Below are 25,208 nucleotides of genomic sequence, written 5' to 3'. Positions count from 1 at the left end.
CTTGCAAATGGAAGGTGGAGGCTACTATGCAAATGAGGAAAGCCCAGCCTCCACAGTAAGAGGGCTAGCCTCCCGTCAGGAGGTGGACACTTGGCACCGGTCTGACCTCAGCAGACACCAGGGCAGCTGGCCTTAGAGGATCCAGAGAAGAGGGTGAGAGTGCTGCTGGGGAGGATCTTCAGAGCTCGGAGGGGTTGGGGGGTGGGAGTGGTGCTGTGTTGGGAAGATGGAGGCTGGGAGGAGGGCAGAAAAGCAAAGATTCCAAGAGGAAAGACTTCTGACCCCAGACAGGGGCCCAAAACCAGAGGTTGGAGGGAGTTTGGGGCCTCATCGTTCCATCCCTCCTGTCCATGCACAGGCATTCACAGTAGAGTAGGAGGGGCTGCAGGTCCCGGTTGCCAGCTCACTAACTGCTTTCCCTTCCCTGCCTCCTCTAGGAGAAGCAGTTACCGAGGGCTTGGGGATGGAGATTGGAGGTTGGGAGTTGGGGGGGGGAGGGGAGGTGCTGCCTTGGACTGGTAAACCCCAGAAGATTAGTGCTGCGGCAGGTGGAGGGGTTCTTTGGCCAGTGTTAGTTCTTCCACCAGGTGGACAGTGGGGACCAATGTCAGTACCTACCAGGTGTCCTGAAAAGAGTGGCATGCAGCTGGTGTCCCCCATGCCTACAGCAAGCCCTGGGTCCTCAGTGATGCTTCTAAAAGCTTTGCTCCAGAAGTGAAAACAGCAGACACCTCCTCCCCATGCTTGCTGTAGGCATGGGGGACACCAGCTCCTTGTCACTCACTTTTCACCTCCCACCTCCCAGGCGGCAGGGTAAACATGCTCTGCACAAGGCCAGAGGCAGTGGTGCTCCTGGGAGCTCTGCTGACTGCATCCCTGGATCCAGCGGGTAAGTATCCGGTGCCCCTAGCTTCGGATGTCACCCTGTGCCTCCTGAGGCTGGGGAAAGAAACAGATGCAGCCCAGCTACAAGATCGGTCAAATTGCAGCGCCGCTCAGTGGGATGGGAAACTTCCCAGGGCAGCCGCAACGCCGCTCAGGGGTTGCCTCTCGGGTAGGGTTGGGGGCGCTCAGTGAGCGGGAGAAGCGCGGGCGGAAGCCGTCGCGTCCCGGAGCGGTCGCAGGGAGGCCAGCGCTGAGGGGACCGTTCTCTGACCGGCAGGCGGCCAGGACTCACTCCCACTGTCCTGGGAAGTGCAGCGCTATGACGGCTGGTTCAACAACCTGAGGCATCACGAGCGTGGCGCAGCGGGTGCGTCCTGTGGTCCTGGGTGGGAGGGGGGCGGGAGGGTTTAGGGAGATGGATTAGGGGGCCGGGCCGCGGGAGACCCGGCGCGCAGAAGCCGGGCTGTCTCCACAGCGAACTCCTACGCACTCCTGGGGCCAGGAGACCCTGGAGAAGAGGGGTCTCGCCAGTGAGGATGGGGATTTGAGGTAGGCGTAGGGAGAAGCTTGTGGGCTTATTGGGGACGGGGTTCTCTGACACCCCAGCTCCCTGCTTCCCACAGGCTTCCGACTGCAGCGCCTCGTGCCAGCCAGTTACGCGGATGGCGTTTACCAGGCTCTGGGGGAGCCGCTGCTGCCCAACCCGCGCCTACTCAGCGACGCCGCCATGCGGGGCACAGCCGGGCAGCCATCCCGCCGCAACCGCACAGTGCTGGGGGTCTTCTTTGGTGAGAGCAAAGTGGGAGGACGCCGGGGGTGAGCAGTCACTTAGCTCAGCGCCTGGGGAGAGGGGCCCTGCGGCCGTCTGCAAGAGCAGGGGAGGCGGACCCAAGACTCCCAGACACCTCCTCCTCCGCACTAAGCAACACTTCCAACCCTTCTTTATCTCGAGGGATTTGGGAGTGTCGAGTCAGGGATATTCGCTCCTCTAATCTTTCTCTTACCCTGTAGGCCAAACCTAGGAGTGTCATTGTACCTCCATTATAGCTCTAGGAGCTGAGTCCCCTGCCACCGCTCTCCTACCGAATGATTATATCCTCTTTCCTCCGAAGAGAAAGGGGGGGGGGCAAGATCTGCTGGGAGATGGGAATTGGGGTGGGGGAGCCCTTACGTTAATTATATTATTTTGATTCTTACAACAATGTTATGAGGTGGGTGGAGAGGGTACTATATCCCCACTTTGAAAATTAGAAAAAAGACCCGGAGCCGGTGGCAGAGCTTGCACTCCAACATGCCTTTTGACTCTTGAGAAACCTAGAGAAACTCCCTGCCCACGGGGAGTGGCGATTCTCATCAGTTTGGCCTCCATGGCCGCAGGCTACCACGTGCTTTCGGACCTGGTGAGCGTGGAGACCCCCGGCTGCCCAGCCGAGTTCCTCAACATCCACATCCCGCCCGGGGACCCGGTGTTCGATCCCGACCGGCGCGGGGACGTGGTCCTCCCCTTCCAGAGGAGCCGCTGGGACCCCGAGACCGGACAGAGCCCCAGTAATCCCCGGGACCTGGTGAGACGAGGCGGGCGGGGTCCCGGGTTCGCGGCCAGGCCAGCGCAGGGCGGGGCGGGGAGAGGCTCCCACCCCCTCGCGCACTGACACCCGCCTCCGCTACCCGACCCCCGGCTCACCCCCGGCTCACCCTCGCGGTGCCCCCCGCAGACCAACGAGGTGACGGGCTGGCTGGACGGCAGCGCCATCTATGGCTCCTCGCACTCGTGGAGCGACGCGCTGCGGAGCTTCTCCGGGGGAGAGCTGGCGTCGGGGCCCGACCCCGCCTTCCCCCGGAACGCGCAAAGCCCCCTGCTCATGTGGACGGCGCCCGACCCCGCCACCGGACAGCGCGGGCCCCGGGGGCTGTACGGTGAGGCCGCGGGGCGGGCTGCGGCGGCCGGGCGCGGGGCGGGGCGCGGGCTGCGGACGGCAAAGTTGGTGGTCACACCGCCGCTCCTCTCCTGCCCTGCGGCCCCGCGTCGCCTGCAGCCTTCGGGGCGGAGCGAGGGAACCGCGACCCGTTCCTGCAGGCGCTGGGCCTGCTGTGGTTCCGCTACCACAACCTGTGCGCGCAGCGGCTGGCCCGCGAGCACCCGCAATGGGGGGACGAGGAGCTGTTCCAGCACGCGCGCAAGAGGGTCATCGCCACCTACCAGGTCAGTCACGCGCCCTCCCCCCGCCCCCCCCGTCCCCACCCCGACTGCTGCGTGGGAGACTCCGCTGCCCCGCAGAGCCCTCCATCCTCGCGCAAGCAGCCCCCAGAAACGCCCTTTTCCGGGAGGACACTGCTCCCCAGAACTGGAGCTAGCGTCTAGGAATGGACCCCGAAGATGAGGAGCAGGCAAAGGACCCTCACACACGAGACTTGGCCGTGGTTATTAGTCATTAGCCCACGCCCATCCCGTGTTCCTAGTGGGGGACAGGCGTCCGCACCTGTCCTGTTGGAGTTGCCTCCCTGCTGACTGCCCCTGCCTGACCCTCACCTCCCACCTAAGCCTTCCTGGGGCTCAGACCCTCCCAGCGTGGCTGCTCCAGCGCTTGCCTCCCTTTTGCCCTCTGTTGACCCTCAGAACATCGTTTTGTATGAGTGGCTGCCCAGCTTCCTGCAGAAAACACCCCCGAAGTATGCAGGTAAGGGGATGGGGAGGGAGAATGGGAGAGCTAGCAGGAGTTTTTTGGAGGTGGGGGGAGAAAGGGTGGGGAGGGAGGGTGGGTGGTTTAAGGGCTAAATGTTACTATCCTCTCTCTTCTCCCCTTCCCCCAGGATACAACCCTTTCCTGGACCCCAGCATCTCCCCAGAGTTCCTGGTGGCCTCTGAGCAGTTCTTCTCCACCATGGTGCCTCCTGGGGTCTACATGAGGTGAGGGATGGGCTGGCAGTGGGAGAGGCTTAGCACACTGACAGAGGTGAAGGGTCAAGGACCTTGGGGGCCTGGAGCCTCTTATACACCTCCAAGGTTTAATGGGGAAGAGAAGCAGATTTGGAACACTAAATAGGACCCTGCGGTAGGAGTTTGAACCTTAACAACCCCTCCTAATGGCTGAACTTTAGTTGCTGAGAGCAGGATTTGTCCAGCAGCTGGGTACTCTCGTCCCTCCTTCCCTTCCCACTCTAGGTGGACAAAGAGCAACCCATACCTTCAGTCCACGCATGTTGCCACATCCCTGCTGTGTTCAAAGAAGCTCAGTCCTCGGTCTTGGCCAAACTCCTCTGAGTCCCTCACCCCACTCAACCTCATCTCAGCTTTTTCCCTGAGTTCTCATCCCGTCGTTGATTCCCCATTTCAGGAATGCCAGCTGTCATTTCCAGATGGTCCTGAACGAGGGTTTTGGCAGCTCCCCAGCTCTCAGGGTCTGCAACAGCTACTGGCGTCGGGAGGTCAGCCTGGGGTCAGCCTGGGGTCCGGGTCAGGGGAAGGTGGGTCAATGTCAGACTTGACACACAGGCTGGGAAAAGCAACCATTCTAGTTCTTGTGTGTTACTGCTCCAGCTAATAGGAGATGAAGGGGAGAATGATCAGAAAATTAGGTGGAGACAACGGCTCAAAAGAGTCTAGGACGGGCCAAGGGCCCATTGTCCTGAGGTACTGCAGTGCTTTAGGGTGACAGGGACCAGGCTTTGGGAAGAGGCCCAAGAGCCTACCCTGAATGCATTGTTTTTTTTTTTCCAGAACGCCACTGTGAACAGTGCCCAGGCAGTGGACCAGCTGCTACTGGGGATGGCCTCCCAGATCGCAGAGCTGGAGGACAGGACAGTGGTGGAAGATCTGAGAGGTGAGCTTGGGAGCCAGAGGGGTGAAGGCCCAGGGGCCAGGGAGCCTGGGGACCCTCCTGGGTGAATCAACAGGCAGACCCTAGGTACCTGCAATGCAGAAGCACAGACACACACCACTGCAGATAGCCATTAGAAGAAAAAAGCTTTTGCAGGAGATGAAGAATGAAGGGGAGTAAGTCAGAGGGGGAGACGAACCAGGAGAGATGATGGACTCTGAAAAACAAACTGAGGTTTCTAGAGGGGAGGAGGGTAGGGGGATGAGTTAGCCTGGTGATGGGTATTAAAGAGGGCACATTCTGCATGGAGCACTGGGTGTTATGAACAAACAACGAATCATGGAACACTACACCAAAACAAATGATGTAATATATGGTGATTAACATAACAATAAAAAATTAAAAAAAGGAAAAAACCATAATAAAGATTTTTAAAGAGATAACTCAAAAAAAAAGAAGAAAAAAGCTTTTAACTTTTTTTTTGCTTAATTCGGGTTTAGTGTGGTTTTTATTCTAAATTACCTGTGTCTGAATATGTGGGCGGAGGGGTGACAGCATGATCTCCTTGGTGCTTAGGTCTCTAAAGATTTTTATCCAGTCCTGTCTTGAGGTTAAGGAGGTAAAGAACAGGGAATACAGTACTTGGTGACTAGAATAGTCTTGAGTCCCAGGGGAAGATTCTTGCCAGAAAAATTGCCCCCAATCACACATGGTAACATTGCCCCCCCCATGGAGGCAAAGTTGATATGGGCACAGGTCACATGTTGGGAGTGCTGGGGACGGGTAGTGCCAATAGCCTAATGTAAGGCTGCTGGGCAAAGCAGGGTCGGAAGGATTCGGCCTATAGCCTGGTCCTCTCTCCTTCTCAGACTACTGGCCCGGCCCTGGCAAGTTCTCCCGCACAGACTACGTGGCCAGCAGTATCCAACGTGGCCGAGATATGGGGCTGCCCAGCTATACCCAAGCCCTGATGGCTTTGGGGTTGGACACCCCACGGAACTGGAGTCACATCAACCCCCATGTGGAGCCCCAGGTGAGAAATAGTAATGATGGCAATAGGGGCTAAAACTTTCTTGTTTTAAGCCCGGTACACATGTAACTCATTTAATCTACATCAAGAATGTTATAGGGTAGATACTCTCATCATCCTTATCTTACCAATGACATAGTTGGTAAGTCAGTCCTAGAGACAGGATTTAAATTCAGCCAGCCGACTCCAGAGTATGTTCCTCACCACTACATTGTACCATTCCTACAGGCTCCCTCCTCATGAATTGGGTGACCCTGAAGCTGCTAATCATTGGGGCCAGATAGTCTGGGTAGTGGTGGTTACAGGATATGGTCCTCAGGCACCTCACAGTGGCCTCAGCATGGGAGGGACACATTGGTCCTCCCATCAGACTTGCCACTCCTGAGGGGGACTGCCTAGGAAGAGGAGACTCCCTCAGGCCTGAGGAGCAAGCCAGGCAGCTGATGGAGTCCTGTGTTTGAAGGATAGAGCCACAGTGGCTGCCCTCCCTCACACGCACATGCGCGTGTGCACACACACGGGCACACACAAACTCCTCACCTCCCGTGGTGCCACAGGTGCTGGAGGCCACAGCTGCCCTGTACAACCAGGACCTGTCCCGGCTGGAGCTGCTCCCCGGGGGGCTCCTGGAGAGCCATGGGGACCCCGGGCCCCTCTTCAGCACCATCGTCCTTAACCAGTTTGTGAGGCTGCGGGATGGCGACCGCTACTGGTTTGAGAACACCAGGAATGGGTAAGGCCTGCCTGGGTCCCTTCCTCAGACTTCACCTTGGCCTGGGCCCCAGGTCCTCTGCAGGTGCTGTCAACAGCCCCATGGGCCCTTGATTCCCAGCTGGCCTCCCGTGCTCCTCAGCCCCTCTGGGTCTCTTCCCTCATCTGGGTCTCTGGGTCCGAGAATGCTGGAGGCTGGCAGCCCCTTCCCATCCCAAAATTTCCTGGCTTTCTCCAACTTAGGCTGTTCTCCAAAAAGGAAATCGCAGAAATCAGAAACACTACTCTTTGGGATGTGCTGGTGGCTGTTATCAACGTGGATCCCAGTGCCCTGCAGCCCAATGTCTTTATCTGGCATGCAGGTGGGTGGCCTGGGAGAACATAGTGAATGGCAACCAGAGAAAGGACCAAGGATGGGGGAGCAGCGAATCACTTGGTCCTATCCAGGGAAGCAGATGCCAGGCAGCCCCTTCGCTGTGGTGCTGGGAAGCCTGCAATAGGCTGCCTCTCCTAGTAGGGACTGGACTAGTTCGCAGGCTGCACTCTGTGCTCAAGCTGGGGTGGGTGATGAGAACAGGATATGGAAGGGAACTTACTGAGGGGAACAAGCTCCAGAGAGGTGGGCCTGGAAGGAAAATGGTACCTACTCCTTTACCGGAGAGAGAGGAGGAGTGCCTGGCCATGAGTGAGGTGCTCAGACTTTGAGGCCTTCTGTGTCCTTTCCCTCAGATGCCCCGTGCCCTCAGCCTCGGCAGCTCACAACCCAAGGCTTGCCCCACTGTGTGCCCCTGACCATGTTGGACTACTTTGAGGGCAGCGGTCCTGGGTTTGGCATTACCATTGTGGCTCTCTGCTGTCTTCCGCTCGGTGAGCTCTTCACACCCACACCCACCCCTTTTTCCCTGGCCGTTCCCCTGCCCGCCAACTGTCCCTGCTCCTCGTAACCTGCTGGTCTGTGGGACGAGCTCCTTGCTACCATCAAAGCCCGGCTCAGGGGACCCTTGTGAAGAGAGGGGCAACAGCAGAGCCCTCAGTGAAGCTGCAGGTGAGGGGCTCCCCTCTCCACTGGCTCCTTCTGATCCCTTTCAGTGAGTCTGCTTATCTCTGGGGTGGTGGCCTATTTCCGGAGCCGAGAGTGCAAGAGGCTACAGAAGAAAGGCAAAGAGAGTGTGAAGAAAGAAGCAGTCAAAGATGGTGTGCCAGGTGAGAGGGGTGGGGCGGGGGGAGGGAGCTGGGGGCCGGATAGGAAGCCCTGGGAGAAAAACCAGAGTACAGATATGGGGAGAAAGCCAGGCTTTGGGGTGGCCTGCTCAGACTGGTAGAGTGGAATTGGCTTGAGGTCAGGGGCCTGGGTACCTCTGCTGAACTGCTCTGCCCAATCGTCCCTTGCCCAGCGATGGAGTGGCCGGGCCCCAGGGAGAAGAGCTACCCCATCACCATCCAGCTGCTCCCAGACAGGCGTCTGCAGGTCCTGGACAGGCGGCTCTCTGTGCTTCGCACCATCCAGCTGCAGCCCCCGCAGCAGGTCAACCTCATCCTGTCCAGCAACCGCAGACGCTGGACCCTGCTGCTCAAGATCCCCAAGGAGTATGACCTGGTATGGCCATCCTGCCTGCCCTACCTGGAAGGCTCCTCTGTCTCCCTTCTCTGAGCAAGTCCTGTCAGCTCACCCTCTCCTCAGCTGCAGAGCTCCCCTGTGAAGGCAATGCTGGGCAGAGGCACCCTTTCAGCAGACCTTACATTCCACGTGACCCTCCCTCTGACCCCCCCCACTTTGGGCCACTCATCTGGTTCCAGCCTGGATGGTTTGGAGGGGGGGCAGCTTTTCTCCCCTTCCCTAAACTCAAGGTCTTTTTGAGGGGAGGTTGCGCCAGAGCTGAAGCTCCGAGCACCGGCACAGGCTTCCTTCCACCCAGGTACTACTGTTTAACTCTGAGGAGGAGCGGGGCACCTTCGTGCAGCATCTGCAGGACTTCTGTGTGCAGTGGGCTCTGGGCCTTGATGTGGCTGAGATGAGCGAGAACGAGCTGTTCAGGAGGGCTGTGACCAAGCAGCAGCGGGGCCGCATCCTGGAGATCTTCTTCAGACACCTGTTTGCCCAGGTGCCATGGCTGTGTCTTGGAGACAGGACCTGGCCCAGGGGCTGGAGGGAACCTGGGCTGGACAGGATCCTACACGGGGTGAACTAAGCTTCTGGTCTGTGGGCTGGAGACAGACAGCCTTGAATGAATCATAGCTTTGCCACTCCCTCCTTGCCTGACCTTGGGCAAGTCACATCTCTGCTCTGTATCTCCATTTCCTCATCTATTCAACAATGATTAAAATAGGATCCACCACCTTGAGTTGCTGTGACGATTCAGTGAGATAGTCCATATCAGTGGTTCTCAAAGCGTGGCCCCTGGACCAGCAGTAGCCACCTCACCTCACCTCACCTGGGGATTTGTTAGAAATATAAAGCCTCAGCACTCCCCACCGAACTTAGTAAATCCGAAACTCTGCTGTTGGGGCCCACAAGCCCTCCAGGGGATTCTGATACGCTTTCAAGTTTGAAAAACACTGTTCTATGTATAGTGTTTAGACCAGGTGCTTGGTACATTGTAGGCATTTAACAAATGGTAGTTACATGTATAGGACTTTTAAAATCTTTGCACAATGGGCAGAGACCAAATCAGTCATGTGGTAGCCCCGTCTAAATTGACGAAAGAACATATCTCTAGCCTCTTTCTGCCTTTCCACCCCTGTCTACTTCATCTTCTGTCCCCAGGATAGGCTCTTTCATTTTGCATCCCCATCTTTGCCCTTTCTCATTCCCACCCGCCCCCCTTGAGACCATTCCTACTCTATAAAGCTCCTGGATCTTGGGTCTGGGGAGAAAATGGACTGGCTGCTAGAGATTTGAGTCACTGCCTCAACAGGAGAGCAGAAGCCCAAGTCAGAAGTATATATAAGGACCGGGAGTGTCCACTGGGGCTCACCCTTTCTGAACTGGACTTTGGGGAGATGGGAAGGATCACTGAACTGTATCCAGCCCAGGCCTCACCTCCTTCTCTCTCTCTCCCTCTGCTGCTGCCCGGGTGCAGGTGCTGAACATCGACCAGGCGGACGCAGGGACCCTGCCCCTGGACTCATCACAGAAGGTACGGGAGGCCCTGACTTGTGAGCTGAGCAGAGCTGAGTTTGCCGAGTCCCTGGGCCTCAAGCCCCAGGACATGTTTGTGGAGTCCATGTTCTCCCTGGCTGACAAAGATGGCAATGGCTACCTGTCCTTCCGGGAGTTTCTGGACATCCTGGTGGTCTTCATGAAAGGTAGGGGGAGGGTGGGCCATTCCAGGAACCAGCAATCTTTCAGCACAGAGGTGACCTGCATCCTTCTTTCTCTTCCTAGGCTCCCCAGAGGACAAGTCCCGCCTGATGTTCAACATGTATGACCTTGATGCAAATGGCTTCCTCTCCAAGGATGAGTTCTTCACCATGATGCGGTATGGTATGGGCCCTTCTAGTTCTGAGACTCCCTGTTGTTTGAAACAGGGAAAGTCAAATCAGAGGGTGGGCAAGGAGGCTGTGTGACCATCTGTATTGAAAGGTGGCTTAGCTACTGCTTCCTAGACTCTCAGAGGCTCCAGCTTCTTAAGTTTATCTGGCCAGGCCCCTGCCTCCAGGAGGGTCTATTATCTGCACTGTCTATACCAGCCAGAAAATTCTCCCTCCCTAGTTAAAACAAACAAATAACAAACCAATATAACTAATAACAGAAAAGTCTACTAGCCCGTTTTGGATGCTTTGGACCTTTGTAAACTCTTGTTACCATACATAACACTGTGCTTTGCACTGTGAAATAATGGATGGAGGACAGATGACCTTGATCACTCTTCCTGTATTAATCACCATGACATGTGGGAGGAGAAACATGGGAAGTTCCTCTATACTCCAACCCTTCCTTTTTTCCTGCTGTGTAAGCTATTTCTGGTTATGGTGTGCTGATAAAGACTAGTTTTGAGGGCACCTGGGTGGCTCAGTTGGTTAAGCATCTGCCTTCAGCTCAGGTCGTGGTCCCAGGGTTCTGGGATCGAGCCCCACATTGGGCTCCCGGCTCAGCGGGGAGCCTGCTTCTCCTTCTGACCCTCTCCCCTCTCATGCTGTTTCTCTCTCTCTCTCTCAAATAAATAAATAAATAAAATCCTAAAAAAAAAAAAAAGACCAGTTTTTAGTGCATAGACTTCTTATTCCTGAAGACACTGTTCCGGTAACACAGTCCTCTTCAGCTCCATAACGCCAGGGGTCTTATTTCTCTTTTGTTTCCCACCGGATCCACCTCTTCTGTGCTGTGATTGGCACACAGCAGGTATTCAATACAAACTTACCTGAATCAGATGGAATAAATGAGCAAATGAATAAATAGAACGCATAAAATGGTGCGAGGTCTTTTACCTTTCCTACCTCAAGCCTTTCCATTGCTTTCAGCATTCCCCCTAACTGCCGCATCCCTCTTGCAGCCCAGATCCCACAACTGGGCATGGGCATCTGAAAGGCTGGGGTGGAGCTGCCTGAGTGGCTCAGTTGGTTAAGTGTCTGACTCTTGATTTCAGTTCAGGTCATGATCTCAGGGTTGGGGGATCAAACCCTGCATTGGGTCCATGCTCAGCGTGGAGCCTGCTTGAGATTCTCTCCCTCCATTCTTCCCCCTAATCTCTCTCTCAAATCAATCAATCAATCAATCAATCAATCAATCTTTAAAAGGCGAGGGTGAAGCCGATTGCTGTCCATCCCTCACTGGGTGTGCCATTGCAGGGCCAGGCCTGGGTGAGGCTCTAGGGAATCCAGGAGAGGGTCCTTGTCCCCCAGGGCTGAGCAACCACCGTCTCCTCCTTTACCCAGTTGTGACTCTTGCTTAGTCTCACTTGGATGATGCCTTTTTTAAATGTGTTTGCTGTGCCATGCACACAAAGGTCTTTTTCTGTTGGACTCACACAAATGTGCATGGTTGGTTGGTTTGTGTCCCAAAGCACAGCCCAAGAAAAATGTATGGCCACTTCATCCGCCAGTCTGGGTGCTATCAGATGGGGTGTGGAGACGCTCCTGCATGTACCCTGGGGTGTTGACACAAGGAAGTAGCAGCCTTGTAGCTACATCTCCTCCCCCTACACCCGGGCTATCTGTGACCCTACTGGACTGTGAAAGGGGGAGGCCAGCGGTGGCGTGGGATGTGTCAACATGAGAGAGTGGGCAGAGAGCCTGCCACGCGAGAAGCCCATGGCCCATCTGGACGTGTCCTTACACTAAATGGACATTCATCCCACCTCTCAATGGCCCCTTGTTTGAGGGCTGCTTTCTCTAATTGGTCAAGGTCACTTTCAATTTCAAACCCTTGGCCACCCCACCCAGCCTCACGTCAGCTGCAGTCTCGATGAACACCTTCTCAGTGATATTTCCTGGGTCACTGGTAACCACATTAGATAATCTGGGGCCTGCCCCACCCTGCGCCTGCCTGAACCTGACCTTGCCGGATGACAGGCGGCTCTGTCTCTCCTCCTCCCCCAGGTCCTTCATCGAGATCTCCAACAACTGCCTGTCCAAGGCCCAGCTAACAGAGGTGGTGGAGTCCATGTTCCGGGAGTCTGGCTTCCAGGATAAGGAGGAGCTGACGTGGGAGGACTTCCACTTCATGCTGCGGGACCATGACAGCGAGCTCCGATTCACGCAGCTCTGCGTCAAAGGTGGAGGTGTGTGAGTATGTTAGAAGTGGTAGGAATCAGGGAGGGGTGTTCCTTCAAAATGAGAGTTACTGGTGGATAGGACCCAGGTTTTATTTCTCCCCAAGTCTTCTGTGCGTAGTATAGAGCCAGGCGCTTAGCATGTCACATACAGCTGTGCAATTTGCGCACTGCACAAAGATGCCTCCTGAGCGGTCAGGGGGTGGGCTGAAATCCAGCCTACCTGCCACTCACTAAGCTAGTGCACACTGGCCTGGGGCATATCTAGTCAGAGGAAGAGGCATTATTTTGTTTATACAAAGGATGCAGGGTTGCATCTGCCTGTAGCAGTTCCCTTTCCTAATTGTGCCAAGTCACCACCTCGTCTAGCAGTGGCTGCCCTGTGTACAATGGGTACTCAGTGTGGGCAGTGAGGGGAACAAGGCAGGAACAAGAGATGAGAACGTGACAAAGTCACTAGCAAGTGCAGTGGCAGCCTTCCTAGAGAAGTGGGTGGGAGCAGTCTCTCACGCTTCCAGACTCTCATTCTTCACTTCAGGTGTTGGAGACATCTTTAAACCAAACATCAGCTGTCGAGTCTCATTCATCACTCGGACTCGGGGGGAACGGTGAGCAAGAATGGGGTATCGGCAGGCCCCCTGAAGAGAATGAAGGAAGTAGGGCTGGCTGAGTCAGTCTCTGGGACCAGATATTTGCCCTCTGAAAGTAGCTCTTAGTCCATGATTGATCCTGGCCCAAATTCCAGTGCTTCCCCCACCCCATGTCGCTCAGGAGGCTGGCTCTCTCCCTGCCACTCCAGGACAGAATCCTTCACTAAAACAGATGACCGGATCATATTCATTCCTTCTGCCCTGCCTCTCCTGCCTGACTTCTCTCTGACCAGTTTTATGGGCAGGTTCTCTGGGCAGGGATGGGTCCCAGGATCCATCCCCATCTCCTGAAGTTCTGATCTGGGGGTTCTTCTCCTGGCTGCAAAGACAAGAGGAGAACAAGCTCCCTTTTCCATTTCTCAGCTCCTGCTCCCAGAAACTGGAGCTCCCTGCCTCAGAAGCCCCAGAGCTGGGAGGCCCTGGGCTGAAGAAGAGATTTGGCAAAAAGTGAGTATTTTCCAGAACCTCGGGCCCAAGGAAACATGGGGAGAAGTCTCAGAGTCTCTGGCCCTGCCCACCCCTCCTGGACACACAAGGTCATGTGTCTCATTCCTTGACTGGTGGGCCACAGAGTCAAAGGATTCTTCAACATCTTCCAACCTCTGCACCCTCATCATCAGGCAGGGGCTTGGCACTCAGAGGCAATACTGAGATGGCAGTAAGGGGTCTCCTGGCTCCTGCCTTCTTTGGGCACAGCAGCAAGGCCTGTGTAGGGAGCAGCAAGAGGGAAGGACAGACGGACAGAGGAAGATGAAGTGGAGTAGTGGGGAGACAGAAGAGTGGGGGTAGATGGAGCAAATAAAGATGAGAGGTAAAAGTTGGGGTGGGGAGAGGAGTCTACTCCCCAGATGCTGTTTCCTTCATCTGTTCTGGCCCCTCCTGACCCTGCCAGGTCACCAGGTCTCCTTCATGGGGTGGCATTCAGGGGAGACTGGGGCGCCCTGATCTAACGGCCACCTGCCTCCCATGGCTGCAGGGCGGTGGGACCCGCTCCCCAGCTGTACACAGAGGCGCTGAAGGAGAAGATGCAACGGGGCCTCCTGGCCCAAAAGCTTCGGCAGTACAAGCGCTTCGTGGAGAACTACCGGCGGCACATCGTGTGCGTTGCCATCTTCTCGGCCATCTGTGCGGGCCTGTTTGCAGAGCGGGCCTACTGTAAGAGCTCCGGGTTGCGGGCAGCGGGAAGGGAGACATGGAGAGCCTTCTGGTGGCTCTTCCCACTGGAGCCCAGTTGTGTCGACTCAGGCCCAGGCCCCCAGCCTCTGTGCCATGCTGATCCACCCCTCGCCCCCTCCCCAGATTATGCCTTTGCCTCGCCACCCTCGGGCATCGCAGAGACCACCTTTGTGGGCATCATCCTGTCCCGGGGCACGGCCGCCAGCATCTCTTTCATGTTCTCCTACATCCTGCTCACCATGTGCCGCAACCTCATCACCTTCCTGCGAGAGACCTTCCTCAACCGCTATGTGCCCTTCGACGCCGCCGTGGACTTCCATCGCTGGATCGCCATGGCTGCTGTTGTCCTGGCCAGTGCGTGGCTCCTGGGCACCCTCCTCCGCACTGTTGCAGCCCCCTGGGTCTAGCTGTGGGAGAAACAGTGAGGAGACCGGAGCTACTTATACTCCCCTCTCTCCTCCCTGGGCCTCCTCTGTCCCTCAGGGTGGGAGGTACCATCGGCCCTGGGTGGCATCTCTAACGGGGTCTCTCTCAGTTTTGCACAGTGCTGGCCATGCTGTCAATGTCTTCATCTTCTCAGTCAGTCCCCTCAGCCTGCTGGCCTGCATCTTCCCCAACGTCTTTGTGAATGATGGGTCAGTTCTGGGGAGGGCTCCCCGTTGGGACACTTGGGGCAGGCCGAAGGGCATAATGGAAAAGAAATAGATGGCCCTAGACACCCTACTCTCTCTTTGAATGAGAGTGAGAAGCCTGCTGGGGAAGCTGAAAGGTGACTTCCTTGCCCTGGAAGGAAGCTGGCCATGATTAGCCAGGAAAGATGTTCTGGAGATGAATTGGAGACCCTTTCCCACATGTACCCAGCAAAGAGCATGGCATCTTAGCCTATCGTCCGTTCACTGGGCAAACATCTATGGAGCACATCTTATGTGTCCATCCAGGTGCCAGAGAACAGGCAGGCCAAATTCACACAACCATTTAGCAAATACTGAGTATCTACTGCGTGCCTGGCATTGTTTGAGCATAGGGATTAGAGCAATGAGCAGAGCAGAGCCACACCCTTGCCCCCACGGAGCTTACGAAGCAAATGTCAGCTGCAGTAGGAGAGTTCAAGATAACACAGGAGGAAGAACGACCGAGAGAGCCGAGGGTAGATCTGTGGGAGGCTAGGTGCCCTGTTCCTGGAACGGACCCCTGGCCTTCTAAGTGGAGGCCCAGTAAGCTCAGTAGTCAGGGCCGGCGGGAGCAGCGTCACATTGTGACCAATGGGGGAGCCAAACCTGCCCCAGCCAGAAGCTCCATATACCTTTGCCCTACAGGTCCCAGCTTCCACAAAAGTTCTACTGGTGGTTCTTCCAGACGGTCCCAGGTAGGGAGTGGGGCTGTGTGTGGGGTCTGGGGGTTCTATCTGAGAATCTCTGCTTGTCCTCATCTTCCCATAAGTACATCCTTGTTTGTCGTGGTCATGGTTTCTTTCTAGTCTCCAGGACAAGCCCCAGCTGCAGCCCCTGCAGGCAAGCTGTTCTGGGGGCCAGGGAGGTCGGAGAAGGAGGGCAGAGTGGGGGAAGGCTCTGTTGTATTGTCAGCCCACGCGGAGGTCCCGAGAGTATTCTCCCACCTTGTCCCCCTGCGCCCAGGTATGACAGGGGTGCTCCTGCTCCTGGTCCTGGCCATCATGTATGTCTTCGCCTCCCACCACTTCCGGCGCCGCAGCTTCCGGGGCTTCTGGCTGACCCACCACCTCTACATCCTGCTCTACGTGCTGGTGAGGGCTTCCTCTGGGCAGGGCCAAGCCATGGGGCAGGGATGAGCAGGGTAGGGAGCAGGCTGAATTGGGCCTAAGATCTCAGAGTGAGACCCTGAGGTGGGAGACCCCAGTCTCTGAAGTCTATACCAGCTTCATCTACCCAGCCCAGGCTGAGGGCCCAGGCAGGAAGTGTCTGGACAAGGGGAGTGCACGAAGGGGGCCTGGCTGGGCCTGAGCTGTACTAACTGGCCGTGTCTCCAGCTCATCATCCACGGCAGCTTCGGCCTGATCCAGCTGCCCCGTTTCCACATCTTCTTCCTGGTCCCAGCACTAATCTATGTGGGGGACAAGCTGGTGAGCCTGAGCCGGAAGAAGGTGGAGATCAGCGTGGTGAACGCGGAGCTGCTGCCTTCAGGTACCAGGCCCAGCCTGACCCCAGGGAGAGGAGCCTTGGAAGCCAACTCATGGGATGTGTGGAGACAGCTCCCCAGGCCTCCAGACCACCACTGAGGTTTCTGATAGCCCCTTGGGGAACCCATGCAACTTTCCTGATGCGAACAGAGCCCCAGCTATGCTTGCCCCCAGGACAACTTGCAAACAATGAGAAATGACCATGAGAAGAGGCAGTTGGAAGTGCATACAGAGAGGTGTTTTTTGTTTTGTGGTTTTTTTTTTTTTAAGATGTGATTTATTTACTTGACAGAGAGAGACAGCGAGAGCAGGAACACAAGCAGGGGGAGCAGGAGAGAGAGAAGCAGGCTTCCTGTTGAGCAGGGAGCCGGATGGGGGGCTCGATCCCAGGACCCTGGGATCATGACCTGAGCTGAAGGCAAAAGCTCAACGACTGAGCCACCCAGGCCTCATACAGAGAGGTTTAAGGACAACACAGACGCCCCCTGGTGTGCGGCCTGGGTGCAGCTTGGGGAACCATATATACCCCTCCCTTCTCCTAGAATAACCCCCCTTCAGAGATGGGCAATTGGCCCACATTTCGAGAGCCTGTTTTTGACAGTCCCTGTTGACCAGAGTGGGGGTTCACATCACTGTGGAGGCTGACAGATGATTTTAGCTGTTGTGGGGCCATTTAATCTTCAGGACTAAGTAAGAAAATGAACCTCATTTCAATTTTATGTCAGTTAAGATTACTCAAGGACAAAGCCTCAGCATGGTGTTAGTACACCCTTTGCACTCTGCAGTATTCACAAATCAACTTTTTTTTTTTTCCTTTTAATCAACTTTTTTAACAAAGAGAGAACAGGCCTGAAGCTCAGCTGTGGTCAGGTACCAAACAGTATCCAGTTAAAATCTGATAAAATGTGGTGCCTTCTATTTAGAACACATGATACTGTTTTTCCACCCATCTTAGTGATCTAAAGTTTGTCAAGGTAAATCAAATTGAAAAGTAAGTCAATTTAAAGAAAAACATTAGGTAAACAATAATGCAGAGGTGTCCAGAAGTGGCCCATCACAAAGGTAATTCTCAAATGGTGGAGGTTTGGTAAACACTGAGATGGTCCTCGGGGAACCTGAGGTCCCCTGACTTGTAGGCTGATATTCAGGACAGTGGTATGGGGCCTGGGCCTTTCGTGGGAATAAGGAGTGGAGGGGAAGAGAGAGCTGGAACCAGGAGCAGAGAAACCCAGCTCTTGGGTTACCCAGGAAAGAGAGAAGGGGATCCTCCAACTTCCACCCCCAGGAACCCCACTTGCTCAGACCATATGCCCACTCCCTGTGCCTGCCCCTGTCCCCCAGCTCCCACGTATTTTAGCTGTTGTGGGACCATCTAATCTTCAGGACTAAGTAAGAAAATGAACCTCATTTCAACTTTATGTCAGTTAAGATTACTCGAGGACAAAGCCTCAGCATGGTGTTAGTACACCCTTTGCACTCTGTGGTACTCACAAATCAACTTTTTTTTTTCTTTTAATCAACTTTTTTAACAAAGAGAGAACAGGCCTGAAGCTCAGCTGTGGTCAGGGTGGGAGTTGGAGGGTGCCTCAGGTGTGTGGAGAAGACAGGGTGTCTGCCAGTCCTCAGGTACTAGGAGCAAGGCTTCTGATCCCTGCCCTTGCCTGCCCATGACCTCCAGGAGTGACCCACCTGCAGTTCCAGCGGCCCCATGGCTTTGAGTACAAGTCGGGACAGTGGGTGCGGATCGCCTGCCTGGCTCTGGGAACCAACGAGTACCACCCGTTCACACTGACTTCTGCACCCCATGAGGACACTCTCAGCCTGCACATCCGGGCAGCAGGCCCCTGGACCACTCGGCTCAGGGAGATCTACTCACCTCCAATGGGAGATGGCTGTGCCAGATACCCAAAGGTGTCAACCACTGGGAATCACTTTTGGGGCTCCAGCATTGGCAAAGGGTTCCCACCCTCCCCAACCCTGAGACTAGAAGCTCCAGCCAGCGCAAGTCCAGGCTGGGGTACCTCAGAAGAGGCTGGGATGTTGCCATATCCTTCCTCTCCCTGCCCCACGCCCATTTCTAACCTGAGAGCTGAGGCCAGACCAGGCTCATCTCTTCTCTCCCTTTGGTTGGCAGCTCTACCTTGATGGACCATTTGGAGAGGGCCACCAGGAGTGGCATAAGTTTGAGGTGTCAGTGCTGGTGGGAGGGGGCATTGGGGTCACCCCCTTTGCCTCCATCCTCAAAGACCTGGTCTTCAAGTCATCCTTGGGCAGCCAAATGCTCTGTAAAAAGGTGAGTGTCTCTCTCCCATTCTTTGAAGGAATGGGGACAGACTGCCTGATTGTGTCCCCATGTCACAGCAGAGTAATATGAGGAAAAGCCCTAAGCTCCTAGACGCTGAGTCTAGGGGTCATTCGTACGCAGTTGTCCACGTGCCCAACATTGGAGGGAGGGTAGGAGGTATAGACAGAAGGGCCTCTACTGGGGTCTGTTGGTTAAAAGATGTGGGGCTGCTGAGGTTTGGTGTCTGTGGGTGGTCAGAGGCTTTCCGGCCTCTCAGGTGAAGGCATCTGGAGTGGAGGAACCTTGAGCTGAGCCAGGTCCTGAGCTCTCGCCATGTGTCCCCAGATCTACTTCATCTGGGTGACGCGCACCCAGCGGCAGTTTGAGTGGCTGGCTGACATCATCCGGGAGGTGGAGGAGAATGACCGCCAGGACCTGGTGTCCGTGCACATCTACATCACCCAGCTGGCTGAGAAGTTTGACCTCAGGACCACCATGCTGGTAGGTCAGGGCCGGCCAGCCAGGGCGGCTAGGTGGGTCACCATCTAGACCAAGAACTGACCCTGACTCTGCTTGGTTGTGACCCTCCTCCTCTACTTCCTCTCCTAGTACATCTGTGAGCGGCACTTCCAGAAGGTGCTGAACCGGAGTCTGTTCACGGGCCTGCGCTCCATCACCCACTTTGGCCGCCCCCCCTTCGAGCCCTTCTTCAAGTCCCTGCAGGAGGTCCACCCGCAGGTCAGTCCCACCCCACCTGTCCTGGGACCCTGACTTTCCCCTTCCAGGATATCCTGCCCTCAAGCACCCTGCAGATGTAGTCTGAGGGGAGGAACACCCCATGCCAGCCCCAGGATAGGGTCAAGTGTGGAGGAAGGCTTCAAGCCCGACCCCCTGCTGCCCCCAGCTCAAGCCTCCTCCTTAGGGCCAGGGTCAATGCCTTGGTCATTCCAGCAGGCTTGAGAAGCAGCTTCCTCCCAGGGGTGAGCATCTTAAGCCTTCAGGCCTCTCCTTTCTGCAACCGTTCCCCTCAACACACTTGACAGGTACCGAAGATTGGGGTGTTCAGCTGTGGCCCTCCAGGAATGACCAAGAATGTAGAGAAGGCTTGTCAGCTCATCAATAGGCAGGACCAGGCCCACTTCGTGCACCACTACGAGAACTTCTGAGAACCTCTGAGAACTTCCTGGTTCCTGTTTCCCCTCTGTGGGCAGCCCTGCCAACAGTTTCTCTGTCAGAATCCACCTCAGGCCTCAGCTAGAAAGCTGGAAGAGCCCCTCCCTCATGGCCCCATCTGTCCTATGCTCTGAGAAGGTAGAGAAGGCCTCTCTGGTTCAAGTCACAGCAGGTTATGGCAAACAAGAGCAGGGTGGGGACAGCCCCTGCCTTGTGACATCCGTAGAGGTGAAGAGATACAACAGCAGTTGCCTCTGATAGGTCCCCATGTCTCTGTTTTCCTTGCACAAAAATCAACGTGTTGCTTTGGTATTTTCTTGGCTAAGGCACTTGAGGGATGATGGGGTGGGGATATCTGATGTGAAGAGAGAGCTAAGTGGGACTCACCTCAGAGCCTACCTCAGAAGCCATGATGCTTCGAACCTGGACAGTCACACCCTATTCAGTCTCTGAGGCCTTGTCCCTCCAGCTCTGCTCCCGACCCCTTCTTGCTCCTAAAGGGAGCTCAGAGAACAAGCATGGTTCCCTAGTACTGATGTTCCGGTGGTCAACCAGCAATGCCTACTGCTGTGACAGTAGGCATTGCTGGTTGGTCCCTTTTTGTGGTCCCTTTCTGAGCCTGTGGAGCAGCCCCTGGGGTCTGAGACCAAGGGAATCCAGCCTGTCTGCCAGACATCCAAAACTCCCTCTCAGTTCCCTATTCCCACAGGAGTGGGGTGACGAGCTGTCCTGGTTTGCCCAGGACTCTCTCCATACAACCACTGAAAGTCTCCTGTCCTCGGAAACGCCTCAATCCCAGGCAACTCAGACAAAGTTGGTCACCCCACAGAGGAGGCAGCCTGGGATGTCCCCTCCATACTCGGCTCTTTGAGACACTTCCTTTTCCTTCTGTAACTGACCCTTTCCTAAAAAGTTGAACTTTAGTTTTTTGAATATAAATTTAAGTATAATTTGTATACAGCAAAGTGTACAAACCTTAAAGTTACGTGTACATGTGTTAACACTACCCAGGTCAAGATATAGAACATTTCCATCACCCTCAGAAACTTCCTTGTACCCCTTCCAGTCAGTCTCCCTCAATCAGTAGAAGCAACCACTGAGGTGATTTCTGTCACTCCAGATTAGTTTTGGTCATACTGAATGCATCCTTTGGAAACTGGCTTTTTTCACTCAGCACAATGTCTTTGTGATTCATCCATATTGTTGTATGTATCAGTAGTATATTCATTTTCATTGCTGAGTTGTATTCCATTATAGAGATGTGCCAAAATGTTTATCCATTCTTCTATTGATGGACATTTGGGTTGTTTCTAGTTTTTGATAATTCTCAATAAAACATCAATGAACATTCTCGCACCTGTCTTTGGTGGACATAATGCATTCATTCCTCTTGGGTATGTATCTAGGAGTGGAATTGCTGAGTCACAAAGTTCGCCAGCCAACCTGTGGCAGGGAGAGTTTCTGCCCATCTCCATAAGCCTGCCCCAGGCTCCTCTCCTCATTGGTCCCACCCAACCTCTTCCTACAGGCCAAATGCCTTTGGCTCCCAACCCTCTATATTGAAGGAATCTCTCTGACAGAAGTGAAAGAACGCTGGATCAGAGAACAGAATTCTGGTGCCAACTTTACCCCTAAGTAGCTACAAAGGAAAAACCCTTAACTTCTCTGAGTCTGTTTCCTCATATATTAAAATGTCTATGTGGGTATTAGGAAGTCAGATAGCAATACTGGCCCAGAAAATAATTCAGATGAGAAAATGTATGTGTTGTGTGCCAGTCTCAGCCTACTGATAATCAGTGTTGTAGCTGGACCAGCCCTTGGGGTTCTCCTTATGATTGCAAGACGCCCTCAGGAATAACCATCAGGAGACTTTGAAAGAGATGAGGTTTATTACTTTAAGTGTTGGAAATTACATGGCACACCTGGGGCCACACAGTGAAGTCATAGCTCGGGCCTGGGATTCTGCTTCTACTGGGGTAGAGGGTGGGTGCTTAGGGTTTTGCAAGCTCACTCTTTATTGGTGAATTTAAAACAAGAGTGGAGGGGCACTGGCTAGCTGGGTTGGTAGGTGGAGCATGCGACTCTTGATCTCAGGGTTGTGAGTTTGAGCCCCATGTTAGGTGGAGAGTATTTAAAAATAAAACCTTTTTTAAAAAAAACCCATAAGAGGGGAGCCTGTGTGGCTCAGTCAGTTAAGCAACCAACTCCTGGATTTTGGCTCAGGTCATGATCTCAGGGCTGTGAGATTGAGCCCCAGCATGGAGCCTGCTTACGATTCTCTTTCTGCCCCTCACCACCTCTAAAAAAAATTTAAAAACCCCATAACAGTGGGAATTGAAAGTACAGGAGGAGAAAAAACAAGCAGCTCAAATAGTTATCAAATAAACTCAACATAGATTTCTAAGACAATGGAGGTTTGAGTGGTGAGGTGGGAGGGATCGCAGCCCGGCTCTTTATCTAGTCGTGTGGCTGGCAATGTGTTTATTCAAGATAGCCATCTCTTAAATGACTGCCTCTTTTTTTCTGTATTTATTGAGAAATAATTAACCCGTATCACTCTATTACTGTTTAAGTTTAAGGAGTACAGCGTAATGGTTTGATTTACATATATTGTGAAATGATCACCACAATAGCTTCAGCTAACATTCATCATCTCATACAACTACCATAAAAAGAAAAAAAGAAAAGAAAAAATCATTTCTTTTCTCCTTGTGATGAGAACTCTTGGGATTTACTCTCTCTCTTTTTTTAAGATTTTATTTATTTATTTGAGAGAGAGATAGAGAGCACGTGAGAGGGGGGAGGGGCAGAGGGAGAAGCAGATTCCCCGCTGAGCAGGGAGCCCGATGTGGGACTCGATCCCGGGACTCCAGGATCATGACCTGAGCCAAAGGCAGTCACTTAACTGACTGAGCCACCCAGGTGCCCCGGGACTTACTCTCTTAACATCTTTCCTATATATCACACAGCAGTGTTAGCTAATGTAATGTTGTGCGTCACATCCCTAGTACTTCTTTATCTTACACCTGGACGTTTGTACCTTTTGATCCCCTTTTTCCACTTGCCCCTCCCTGCCCCCACCTCTGGTAACCACAAACTGATCTCTTTTTCTATGAGTTCGGAGGCTTTTGTTGTTGTTTTTCCATATATAGGTGAGGTGATACAGTATTTATCTTTCTCTGTGTGACTTGTTTCACTTGGCATAATGCCTTCAAGCTCCATCCATGTTACCACAAAGGTAGAATTTCCCCATTTTTTATGCCTGAATAATATTCCATATATATACTGACATACCACAACTTCTCTATCCATTTATCCACTGATGGACACTCAAGTTATTTCTGTGTCTTGGCTAACATGAATGATGCTTCTATGAATATGGCAGTACAAATACCTTTTCAAGTTAGTGTTTCTGTTTCCTTTAGACATATCCACCATATGTCTAGAGGTGGAATTGCTGGATCACATGGTAGCTCTGTGTTTTCTTTTTAGAGGATCTTCCATACTGTTTATTTTTTAAAATTTTATTGTTATGTTAATCACCATACATTACATCATTAGTTTTTGATGTAGTGTTCCATGATTCATTGTTTGTGCATAACACCCAGTGTTCCACGCAGAACGTGCCCTCTTTAATACCCATCACCAGGCTAACCCATCACCCCACCCCCTCCCCTCTAGAACCCTCAGTTTGTTTCTCAGAGTCCATCCTCTCTCACGGTTCGTCTCCCCCTCCGATTTCCCTCCCTTCATTCTTCCCCTCCTGCTATCTTCTTTTTTTTTTTCTTAACATATATTGCATTATTTGTTTCAGAGGTACAGATCTGTGATTCAACAGTCTTGTACAATTCACAGCGCTCACCATAGCACATACCCTCCCCAATGTCTATCACCCAGCCACCCCATCCCTCCCACCCCCCACTACTCCAGCAACCCTCAGTTTGTTCATATGACCTCACTGATATGAGGAATTCTTAATCTCAGGAAACAAACTGAGGGTTCCATACTGTTTTTCACAGTGGCTGCACCAAATTACCATCCTCCTAACAGAACAGTACACAAGGGTCCCTTTTCTTCGCAGCCACGCCAGCATTTGTTATCTCTTATCTTTTTGATGATGGCTATTCTAACAGGTGCAAGGTTTTAGTTTGCATTTCCCTAATGACTAGTGATAGTGAGCACCTTTTCCCGTATCTGTTGATCTTTTGTATGTCTTCTTTGGTACTTTGACCATTTTTTTTAAAGACTTTATTCACTTATGAGAGAGAAAGAGAGCAGGGGGAGGAGCAGAGGGAGAGGGACAAGCAGACTCTGCACTGAGCATGGAGCCCAAGGCAGGGCTCTATCCCAGGACCCTGAGATCATGACATGAGCCAAAACCAAGAGTCAGATGCTCAACTGAAGAGCCAATGCCTCAGCAACCAAAAGTTAAGCTAGTCACTTGCATTTAAAAAAAAAAATAGAAAAGGAAGGAAGGAAGAAAGAAAAGAAGGAAGGAAAATAAAGAATAAGAAAGAAAGGAAGGAAAGAAGAAAGAAAAAATTATCAAGTCTTGCACTTTAGTATAAGAATGTATTATACAGTTGCAATTTGTGATGATTATTAATCTACCTATTTATTAACACCATCAAGCCTATGAGCTTCCAGCCCTCCTGCTCCTCACTGGTGCACAACCAGTGATTAATCCTAAACTCTAGTCCCTTAAGTCTCGACCTTAGCTTATTCCCAAATCTGGCCCATCAGTGCCTTCCTTATTCCTTTCTAAAGACTACTCAAAGTATTTACCTGCCCCATCTTAACTCACCTCTCCTTGCCAGACTAGAGAATGTTGTTGATATGTCTGCCATGATTATCCATGACACTCTACTCAGCCCTACCCTCCCTGCCATGCTAGGGCCTGAGGATCTCCTGAAGACTCCATGATCATGCTTGACCAGACACCACACAATGTCAAGTGCATGTCCAGCTCAACAAAGGGACGTGCCATCATGATCTTGAATAGCCTCAGGTGGCCTGGCCTCAGTTCTGACTCCCTACTCCAGCCAGGTTCTAGATGTCAACACTAGGTATATATTCTTGTGACCTGGTCGCTCAGTCTAACCTTGCCCAGATTTCTAGTAAGCCATTTGTTGTTGAGATAAGAGTAAGGGCTCCTGGGGTAAGCCAGGAACAGGCAGCCATCACATAATGTGCTTTTGGGTTGAGAAAATGAGGTCATCGACTACACAAGTGGGTGTAGGGGAGAGGACAGACTCTGGAAAATTACGTAAACAAGGGAAGGCACAAAAATACCTCGGGGAAAGAGGACTGGGGAGGTGCACTTACAGGAAATTCATGGAAACGTTCATACTAACAGCGTAAAAGGGAACAAACCTCTACCTCAGGTCACAGATGTTGATCTCAGGTCTTGGGACAAAGCCCAACCCGAATTCTGCCTCGAAGGGCTAAGCATAAGGATGAAAATGGAACAGGGATGAAGAAGGAATCAGGTGGGATTGGGTGGCAATGGGAATGAGGATGGAGGATATGAGGATGACGATGGAATTGGATGGAAGAGCTTTGGGGTCAAGCAGGGAGTACATGAGGGCGGGGAGGTGTTGAGGCTGAGCTCCACA

General features: G+C 53.3%; 1 protein-coding gene across 2 annotated transcripts; it reads left to right on the top strand.

Moving 5' to 3' along the window:
• Window positions 1-795: 795 nt before the first annotated feature.
• On the top strand, window positions 796-19,586 carry DUOX2 (dual oxidase 2). 2 transcript variants are annotated; one of them, XM_028126681.2, is made up of 33 exons: window positions 796-889; window positions 1,163-1,252; window positions 1,509-1,673; window positions 2,263-2,450; window positions 2,601-2,802; window positions 2,922-3,088; window positions 3,503-3,563; window positions 3,697-3,793; window positions 4,221-4,311; window positions 4,604-4,706; window positions 5,573-5,736; window positions 6,291-6,466; window positions 6,688-6,806; window positions 7,174-7,311; window positions 7,534-7,647; window positions 7,839-8,041; window positions 8,361-8,546; window positions 9,525-9,750; window positions 9,830-9,923; window positions 11,983-12,168; window positions 12,674-12,763; window positions 13,169-13,252; window positions 13,782-13,960; window positions 14,105-14,335; window positions 14,517-14,616; window positions 15,298-15,347; window positions 15,616-15,743; window positions 15,987-16,140; window positions 17,815-18,047; window positions 18,271-18,429; window positions 18,766-18,921; window positions 19,030-19,158; window positions 19,464-19,586. In XM_028126681.2, exons 1-33 carry the CDS (start codon window positions 820-822, stop codon window positions 19,584-19,586), a joined length of 4,656 nt encoding a protein of 1,551 aa, XP_027982482.1. In that variant the 5' UTR covers window positions 796-819. The 2 variants fall into 2 exon arrangements, with proteins under 2 accessions (XP_027982482.1, XP_027982483.1); XM_028126682.2 differs by having other exon boundaries at window positions 820-889; window positions 11,983-12,164; window positions 12,694-12,763.
• Window positions 19,587-25,208: the final 5,622 nt, after the last annotated feature.

This window comes from Eumetopias jubatus, unplaced genomic scaffold, assembly GCF_037043125.1.
Source record: "Eumetopias jubatus isolate StellerSeaLion01/CBP00866 unplaced genomic scaffold, mEumJub1_p1.0 scaffold_7, whole genome shotgun sequence".
Classification (NCBI taxonomy): domain Eukaryota; kingdom Metazoa; phylum Chordata; class Mammalia; order Carnivora; family Otariidae; genus Eumetopias; species Eumetopias jubatus.
The sequence above is the reverse complement of the archived record's forward strand: the minus strand, read 5'-3'. Positions and strand labels throughout refer to the sequence as shown.